Raw genomic sequence first — 10,286 nt, forward strand, 5'->3', positions numbered from 1 at the left:
TTTTGAGATGGAGTCTCGCTCTGTCGCCCAGGCTGGAGTGCAGTGGCCGGATCTCAGCTCACCGCAAGCTCCGCCTCCTGGGTTTACGCCATTCTCCTGCCTCAGCCTCCCGAGTTGCTGGGACTACAGGCGCCCGCCACCGCGCCCGGCTAGATTTTTGTATTTTTTAGTAGAGACGGGGTTTCACCATGTTAGCCAAGATGGTCTCGATCTCCTGACCTTGTGATCTGCCCGTCTCGGCCTCCTAAAGTGCTGGGATTACAGGCTTGAGCCACTGCGCCTGGCCTTTGTTCACATTTTTTACCATCAAGCAGTCCTTTTTGTGGTGGTTCTCTAGTGTGAGAGGAGAAAGTGGGAAAGGCTGTGAAGGACAAGCAAACAATAGAATGAGAGATTTCATCCTAATGGCAAGGCTTGTTGACTTCCCACAGTCATTAGCTCATTTCTGTTTTTAGATGCTCTTTGCACTCATTGCACTATTGTAACTACAGCACTTACTATATGATATGTGAGACTACTGTCTAGGCTTCCGTCTCTGCAAGTGGACCAGTGGTTCTCAACCCATTTCTGTTCAAACCTACTGCAGAAATATGACATGAAAGTCCTCAGTAACAGCAGCTCACTCTGAAATTGGTAGTTTCCAAAAATATCATTGCCATCCTCTCCATCCTTTTCCCCCTTCCCTTTGTTAAAATCACTGAACTCGAATATAAGCTTTTTGAGGTCAGAGATGTGTTCTTCCTTGATTCCAGGCACCTAACACATGGCTGGGACAGTGCTGAAAGCATAGAAGAATGCCTGAGGTCACCAGTTTGTTTGTGAGAGGGCCAGGACCACAACTCAGGCAGTCTCAATTTCTAGAATGCTACACTCTTCAAATACTGTAACTTTTCCAGTTTTGTCTCTGGGATGATTTAGTACTGTTGATTTTTTTCTAAGGTTTTTTTTTTTAATTTCACAAATAATAGCTGAGTATTTTTATTGTAAAGGAGTCAAGCAATAATTACCATTAACTTAAAAATATTTTAATATTTTATCCAACATTTAATATTGATAGGATTTGAAATGCAAAACTACTTGCCAGAATAACAGTTTTAGTTTAGCATCCATCATTATTCATTGATTCACTTCTTAAGACTGCCAGCATCTTGGCTTTCATAGTCTTCCTTTTTAATGTGCCTTTAGGACTTGTAAATAATGTGAGCTAGAACTAAAGGCATGTCTTCTGCCTAACAGATGGAGAAAATTAAGACAACATCCTGAATAATTAGACACAAAAAAGAATGTTCTTAGTGTTATAGTTAAAGACACATTTTTTTCTTCATTGAAAAATTAAAATGTTTCCCTTTGAGTTATATACCCATTTAAATCAAAATGGCTATCTCTTGAGAGGAAAACTACTGCTACTGAGTGATACCAGCACTTGCTGCTGTGTGACCAGTCTTTTATTATTTCATCATGGTGTTTTTATTATTGTGGATCCAAGTTCTCACTCTGCTTTATTATCTTAGGCATTTCCAATTCGCTAAGGATTTCAGTTGGTTCATATGTAAGAAAACATTATCTCTCTAATTTTCTCCAGAAATCCTGCATGCACATTTTCTAAAGTAACTTATTTTGTAAAGAACCTTTTCTTTTTTTTTTCTATAATGATTTGGCAGATGAAAATATAACATCATTTATTTATTCCTGAAATGAATTACTGGTTTTACATTTGCTTTATTCTTAGACTATCCCACCATCTCATCTTAGATGAGAGGAAGGCTTCAAAGAGGAAGAAGAGAGGTTCCACTCTTAAGAAGGTCCCTGTAGGTAGGAAAGTTGTCAGGTAAATTGCTGACCACCATTCTTGTGGCAGATGCTGTAGGACACATGATATAGTGGAGCGTGGGGCACAAAGGAGGGACTGACTGGCAACTCCATGTGGGAATTCAGAGAGGGCGTCTTAGGGAAGGAGAGCCTTGAAATGAGTCTGGAAAGATGATTACTTTGTCAGAAATAAGGGGAAAGGAGCACCGTGGGCATGCACAGAGCATGGAGATGTGAGATAGCATGGTGCTTGAGGAAACTGTGAGTTGTTCCATTTGGCTGGAGGGCCTAGGTACTGAGGCAGGGGCCAGAGGATGGCCTCAGAGCTGCACAGACTCATTTTTTTCTGGAGCATATTCTTGGTAGTTGGCATAGTTTTCATAAGACATAGTGGAGTGGACTATGGACAAAGGAAAACATGTTGTAATCGCAAATCTTATTGACTGGGGTTGATGGAGTAATTATGAAGGATCTAGGTGATGACAGTCAACAAAATAAAATAAAATAGGATCCTTCCTCCCTCCAAAATCCCCCGAATCTATTTGCCACTGGAAATAGACCTTTTGAAAACAGATATGAAGCAAACCAACTCTTGACTGATGTCATTTTCTGTTCTCTCCCTAGCCTTCGTGGTTAACCTGTGGATGATGTGGACCTGGGCACTGTGGATGTTCCCTTTACTCTGCAAATTCAGCCTGTCAGGTAGGTTGGCCTGGGCCCTTTTACTGATCATGTGATTATTATTGCCTTCTTTGGACAAGAGTTGTTAACTTTAAAATGACGCTGGACTATGGACATCGTCCATAGAAAAAGGGGATAGAAAAGGGGACTTGTGAGGCCGGGCGCGGTGGCTCAAGCCTGTAATCCCAGCACTTTGGGAGGCCGAGACGGGCGGATCACGAGGTCAGGAGATCGAGACTATCCTGGCTAACACGGTGAAACCCCGTCTCTACTAAAAAATACAAAAAACTAGCCGGGCGAGGTGGCAGGCGCCTGTAGTCCCAGCTACTTGGGAGGCTGAGGCAGGAGAATGGCGTAAACCCGGGAGGCAGAGCATGCAGTGAGCTGAGATCCGGCCACTGCACTCCAGCCTGGGTGGCAGAGCAAGACTCCGTCTCAAAAAAAAAAAAAAAAAAAAAAAAAGAAAAGGGGACTTGTGAACACCCTGAATTTGTATGTGTGTCTGTGTGTGCACACAGGCATGGAGTTTCACATATACTCATGCATTTGCAAATGTGGCAAGATGGCTTACCATATTTTCAAAGGGAGATACGACCCCAAAAGTGCTGACATCTACTGTTTTAGAATAGAGTAGTCTCCCCTTATCTGTGGCGGAATATGTTCCAAGATCCTCAGTGGATGCCTGAAACTGTGGGTAGTACCAAACCCTATATATACTATATTTTTTGCTTCACATACATACCTCTGATGAAGTTTAGGCATGTTTGGGCATGAAGAGATTAAAACACTAACTAATAATAAAATAGAACCATTATAATAATTTAGTATAATAAAAGTTAGGTGAGGTCGGGCACAGTGGCTCACACCTGTAATCCCAGCAGTTTGGCAGGCTGAGGCGGGCGGATTATTTGAGATCAGGAGTTCGAGAGCAGCCTGGCCAACATGGTAAAACCCCATCTCTACTAAAAATACAAAAATTAACCAAGTGTGGTGGCTCATGCTTGTAATCCCAGCTACTTGGGAGGCTGAGGTGGGAAGATCACTTGAACCTGGGAGGCGGAGGTTGCAGTGAGCCGAGATCATGCCACTGCACTCCAGCCTGGGCCAGAGCAAGACCCTGTCTCAAAAAAAAAAAAAAAAAGTCATGTGAATGTGGTCTCCCTCTCTCTAAATATCTCATTGTACTGTACTCACCCATTTTCAGACGGCGTTGATCACTAGTAACTGAAACCACAGAAAGTAAACCCACAGTAAGAGGGAACTACTATGATAAGAAGTGCTTTGCTCCATAGTTTTTGTGTTGTTGCTATGGCTTCATATAATACACATATATAAATACAAAAATAATCAGTTTTCATACTATTTGCCATAAATTCCAAGGATATAAAGGGAAATAATGAAACAACGTATTTCTGTAGAGTTCCAACTCAAGACTACAGACCTAATATCCATACAATAGCTTGTAGATCTGAGATCCATTAGTTTGATTATATCTTATGTTTAAAAAAACATTCAGAGGGCCGGGCACGGTGGCTCAAGCCTGTAATCCCAGCACTTTGGGAGGCCGAGACGGGCGGATCATGAGGTCAGGAGATCGAGACCATCCTGGCTAACACAGTGAAACCCCGTCTCTACTAAAAAATGCAAAAAAACTAGCTGGGCGAGGTGGCGGGCGCCTGTAGTCCCAGCTACTCGGGAGGCTGAGCCAGGAGAATGGCGTAAACCCGGGAGGCGGAGCTTGGCAGTGAGCGGAGATCCGGCCACTGCACTCCAGCCTGGGCGACACAGCGAGACTCCGTCTCAAAAAAAAAAAAAGAAAACATTCAGAGCAGACACTGGTCTGGTAGTAGGAAGGTGGGGAAGGCGTCATGTAGCGTATTCATGTGCTTGGGCTGCCATAACAAAATACCTCAGACTGGGTGGCTTAAGCAACAGAAATTTATTTTCTCGCGGTTCTGGAGGCTGGAAGTCCAGTGTCAAGGCAGCAGCTGGGCTGGTTTGCAGGTGGCCATCCTTTTGCTGCCTCTTTACATGGTCATCCCTCTGTGCCCACACAACCCTAGTGTCTCTCCTCCTCCTAGGGATGCCAGTCAGATTGGATTAGGGCCCATTGTAATCATCCCATTTTAACTTAGTTACATCTTTAAGTGCTCTATCTCCAAATACAGTCACATTTTGAGGTACGGGGGGTTAGGGCTTCATTATATGATTTTGGAGAGACATAATTTAGCCCATAATATGTACTAATTGGGGTCACCAAGAGGGCAGTCACGACCCCGAGATAATGAGAATGCCTTCAGATTTCTGTCCTGGCATGGCCTGCCTTAGCCCCCTGGGGTTACACCTGTGGCACTCAGGAGCTTGATAGATCAGGGGACCCCAACCCCCGGGCTGCAGACTGTGTTAGGAACTGGGCCACACAGCAGGAAATGAGCTGCTGATGAGCCAGAGTTACTGCCTGAGCTCTGCCTCCTGTCAAATCAGCAGCTGCATGAGATTCTCATGGGAGCACGAGCCCTATTGTGAACTATGCATGTGAGGGATCTATTGATAGATTGCATGCTCCTTATGAGAATCTAATGCCTGATGATCTGAGGTGGAACAGTTTCATCCCGAAACCATCCGTCCCCCAGGTCCATGGAAAAATTATCTTCCACAAAACTGGTCCCTGGTGCCAAAAGGTAGGGGACTGTTGTGATAGAAAATAGATGATACAGGCAGACAGGACTATTGCTCTCCTTCTCATCAGCAATTACTCCCAGTTATCCAATCTAAACTTCTAATTACAGACACTGTGGCTCCTATCAAGTCACCCTTTCCCTCAACTTGTCTTTTTCTGTCTTCTATCTCTGTTTTCCACTCTTCTTATGTTGCACATATACCAGCTCCTACAAAACTGGCTCCAGTATCCACCATTGTTTTCATCTAGAATATCCTTCCCTTGGTCCTGCTTAGCTTTGCTTTTCTTCTAGGTCAAGATATTTTTCAAAACACTGACTTTGCAACAGCACCAAAGTGATATGAGTATAGAGGGAAAGAGGGAGATGGAGAACATCTTTATGATTTTGGAAAACATTCTTCTTGTATATGGGAAATTCTCTGATAAGCAAAACATTCTCCCAATTTTCTTAGAGGAAAGTGATGAATGTTTTCCCCTTGTTTCTAGAAGTAGGGGGATATTGCAATGGTTTGTATTTTGAGGGTGTAGGGAAAGATAGATGGGAGTGACCAGCGTCTGAGATGGAGTCTCGCTCTGTCATCCTGACTGGAGTGCATTCGCACAATCTCAGCTCACTGCAATCTCTGCCTCCTGGGTTCAAGCGATTGTCCTGCTTCAGCCTTCTGAGTAGATAGGATTACAGGCATGTGCCACCATGCCTGGCTAATTTTTGTATTTTTAGTAGAGACGGGGTTTCACCGTGTTGGCCAGGCTGGTCTCCAACTCCTAACCTTATGATCTGCCCATGTTGGCCTCCCAAAGTGTTGGGATTACAGGCATGAGCCACTATGCCCAGCCTGAATGATTTCTTTCTATTCCAGGATCCAATTTAGGGTACTATATTGCACTGAATTGTCATTTCTCCTTGGTCTGTGCTGGTCTATGACAAATTCTTAGTCTTTCCGTACTATTCATGACCGTGGCAGTCTTAAGGAATACTGACAAGTATTTCTGAGTTTAGGGGGGAAAATACAACAGAGGTGAAGTGTTCTTCATTGTGCATCACAGTTTTACCCATGTTTGTGACAATCTTCTGATGGAGAATTGAATAAGACTTAAAATAGGCATACTGATTGCCAACAATGAGGTAGGCAGGACAACAGATGTGTAGGCTCTGCCAGCCAAGGCAGTTCTAGTACATAGAGCCAAGGTTGTTCAGCTATGTGGAATCACTCTAGATAACTGAAACTGGAAATGGTAAAGAAAAGCAGGAAAGTAGAAGTGAAGTCTAACATTGTTGATTTGGTTCAGTTTTTATTCCAGTTCCCCTCAACCCCCTAATCTGTGACAAAATGAATCTAAAATCCTCATATGCAGAATTAAAATGTCATGAGGACACAAAACTAGGGAAAACTACTGTTAAGTTCCTCCTGCAAGTCTGATAATACTGGAGAGAGCAGGCTATTTAGATATTAGTCAGGGAGAGTTGTTTATTCTGTAATAATAAACAAGCCTAAAATATTAGTATTTAAAACAGCAAACTACATGTCCATCACAGGTAAGTAGGGACCCAGGCTGGTGGGGCTCTGCTGTCCTCACACACACCATATCAGCATGCGTTTTCAAGGTGTGCAGTGACAGGAGGAGGAGAGAGAAGAGAGTCATGCACCAGCACTTGGACGCTTCCTCTCACATGACAAAGGCCAAGGCAAATCCCATGGCCACCTTATGGAGGAGCACTGGAAATATTGGTGAGCATTCATTTTATCTACCACAAATCTCTTCCATAACACCAATGTCAAGAGAGCCTTTGTAAGACTATTGCTGTCTCTCACTATATGCCACCCAGTAAGGGAAAAACAAATGTAGTCTCATAAAAACAGCCTGGGTTGAGTGGAAAATCATTTTGGGAGCCACTTACTCTTCTCCTGGTGGCTCCAAAATCATTGACACCTGGTGACACTTTTAATGGTTCTGAAAACAGACATTTGACTCTCTTTTTGGCTGATGGCTTCTAATATATGTTAACCAAAGCTTTTGAAGAAGCTTGGGAGAGGTATTTAAGGAAGAACAGGAAAGAGCAGGATTCACTTAGGTTTGACTGGGGTGTATTTAGATCCATGAGGATCTATTCCTACACTGATATCTTCGTGGCTGGCTTTGGATTCAACCAACACAAGGGAGAGCAAGAATGAAAAGGAAATAAAATAAAATATGACCACAGGAGGCCGTAATGAGAATAGTATAAGACTAAGACTCTTCTGGGGAAACAGGGAAAGGCTTCTTGTTTCCTTGTTCTCTGGCCAAGAATCAACTTTGAAATCCTCCTGAGAGTTAGTGTGACGAGTATGAGTGAAATGGGGGTGGGGCAGGCTACCTCTGTGTGAATAAGTGTAAGAAACTTGGCCAGGGACTAAGGATAGACCCACACGTATACACACAGACAGACACACACCACACATACCGCACATATACATCACACACACCACACTACACACACCACACATACCACACATATACATCACACACACCACACACACACCACACGTACCACACATACATCACACACACCACGCACACACCATAAACATACTACACACAGCACACTACACACACTATAAACACATTACACGCACTACACATGGCACACATATGTCACACATACCACACAAACATGTCACACCACACACACATCATAAACATACCACACACATCACACATATTCCATAACACACAAACATATCACACTCACCACACACACATCATTTACATACCATATACACCACACACACGCAACAAACACATCCACAGAACACCATAGCACACATTAAACCATCACACACACTACCACAACGCACATACACCACACATACTGCACACACACACACACACACCACATACACATCCACACTACACACATACCAACACACTACACACTCACACCATTCACACTTATACTATGCACACATACTACACATACCACACACACATCACACACATTATACACATCACATACACACCACACACTACACACACCCCCATACACACACATGCATTGTGCATGCACTGCCCTTATCTCTGAGCCATGGAGACAGGGAGTGAGTGGGACAGTGTGTGAGTTATTCCTCCTGGGTGTTGCGAGCTAACCCTTGGTTCACCTGTTGTAGGACTTTGCACTTCCTCCTGACAGTTGGGAGGCATGGGGTCTGTTAACATTCTGCTTGTTGACCCCAAAAATCCCCAGGGAGTGTTCCAAGCTGCATGGTCTTTTTGAGAAATGTGTTAATGGTGTAGCTTTCAATCTCTATGTAACATGCAGTATTATTTGATTCAGGTCCAGTTAACTTTGGTCCTTTTAAGCATTTGGATCTGGAGATCACTGGCTTTGTCATGGTTTTTAGCGTGCAAGTAGCAAAGATAGAAAGCCTTTAAACTGCTTGTTGGATGGGTGCTGTGGGTGCCGGGCTCATGTGCAGGACTAGCAGAAAGGCAGCTTCTCTGGAGAGAGCTAGAAATGTTGACACAACAGGAAGCCATTTAGCTCTCCCTCACCCTCATTTATCATTCTCAGTGGCTCCTTTACCCGTGTAAACAATGCTCAGTTCATAGACCAAATACATGAATGTATATACAAACACACACATTTACAGCCCTTTTAAAATCCCAAACCTAAACAAAACAATGAATGCCACCCATTCTGGAACCCCTTTACACCACCTTCTTGTTATAGGGTAATACCTCTGACAGAGTTGAAATATATATAATATTATTCACATATGCAGAGAAACGGAACATCCGTATTTTCTATGATCAAACAAATCAATTTCTAAAGTCCCCTTACCACTGGAAAGTCAGGCAAGGCTGAGAAAGAGGAGGGTGTGGGTAGCACTTAAATTTGTTAACATTGTGTCATTTCTTCTCGTTTAAGATGTCTTTGGCTAACTCAGTCTCTTTGGGGTTCCTGCCTTGCTCTCTGCTCCTCCTTAAGATGGTGTCTGAATATATGAGCAAGGCTTATGTGACTGCAGTCTTGGGTGCATGGGAAGAAGTCCTTGTGTTGCCCTCTGTCTTTCCTGAACTGTCTGGTGTGGTCTGATCCCCCTCTGCCATCTGCCATGGGACAGCTGGCTTTGGCTGTGCTTTGAGCCATAGCTTATGCTCCAGTTGTTTGCCCATGGTCCTGAAGTTCCTCTGTGGATGGAAGCTGCTTCATCCTCATCCCAGGCCTGGTCCAGTCTCACAGCTGTATCCTCGCCCCCCACTCTGAGGGCACAGGGAAATTTCTGGATCCCTGTGTGCTACATTCACCTGTATGGAGCTCACGTGAAGAGTTGCACCAGGCCACCCTCTGCCAGCGCATTGTTAGGACTTCCATGCCACCGTCGAGTTGGTGCTTAGTGGAACATGAGGCTTCCCCTAGACTAGTGGTTCCTAGCCTTTTTGGCACCAGGGACCAGTTTCATGGAAAACAATTTTTCCATGGACAGGGTGTGGGGTTGGGAGTCAGGGAATGGGTTTTGGGATGAAACTGTTCTACCTCATATCATCAGGCATTCGTTAGATTCTCGTAAGGAGCGAGCAACCTAGATCCCTCGCATACACAGTTCACAGTAGGGTTCAGCTCCTATAAGAATCTAATGCTGCTGCTGTTCTGAGGTGGGGGTGGGGATCGGGGCAGGGAGCTCAGGTAGTAATGCTCGCTCAACTGCTGTTCACCTCCTGCTGTGTGGCCCAGTTCCTAACAGGCCAAGGACCCATACTTTGCCCAGCAGTTGAGGAATCCTACTAGACTACAGCCTGGCAATCTTCCCCAGGCTTGCTGTACCTGGTGAAATAGGCTACCAGCTAGATGACCTTGGTGCATGGAACCCATCCGCTTGTTTGTACCGCTCTATCAAGAACACTGACGGCCGGGCGCGGTGGCTCAAGCCTGTAATCCCAGCACTTTGGCAGGCCGAGACGGGCGGATCACGAGGTCAGGAGATCGAGTCCATCCTGGCTAACACAGTGAAACCCCGTCTCTATTAAAAAAAAAAAAATACAAAAAACTAGCCGGGCGAGGTGGCGGGCGCCTGTAGTCCCAGCTACTTGGGAGGCTGAGGCAGGAGAATGGCGTGAACCCAGGAGGCGGAGCTTG

The 10,286-nt window shown here is 44.5% G+C and overlaps 1 protein-coding gene across 1 annotated transcript in view; it reads left to right on the forward strand.

The window, feature by feature from the left end:
* Positions 1-10,286, forward strand: part of IL31RA (interleukin 31 receptor A) — a 79,553-nt gene that overhangs the window by 4,484 nt on the left and 64,783 nt on the right. Inside the window, exon 2 of the mRNA XM_017874208.1 lies at positions 2,434-2,511. Within this exon, the coding sequence (XP_017729697.1) occupies positions 2,454-2,511 (58 nt within the window). The 5' untranslated portion in view covers positions 2,434-2,453. The remainder of the gene's footprint in view (positions 1-2,433; positions 2,512-10,286) is intronic.

This window comes from Rhinopithecus bieti, unplaced genomic scaffold, assembly GCF_001698545.2.
Source record: "Rhinopithecus bieti isolate Rb0 unplaced genomic scaffold, ASM169854v2 scaffold_6513, whole genome shotgun sequence".
In the NCBI taxonomy this organism is placed as follows: domain Eukaryota; kingdom Metazoa; phylum Chordata; class Mammalia; order Primates; family Cercopithecidae; genus Rhinopithecus; species Rhinopithecus bieti.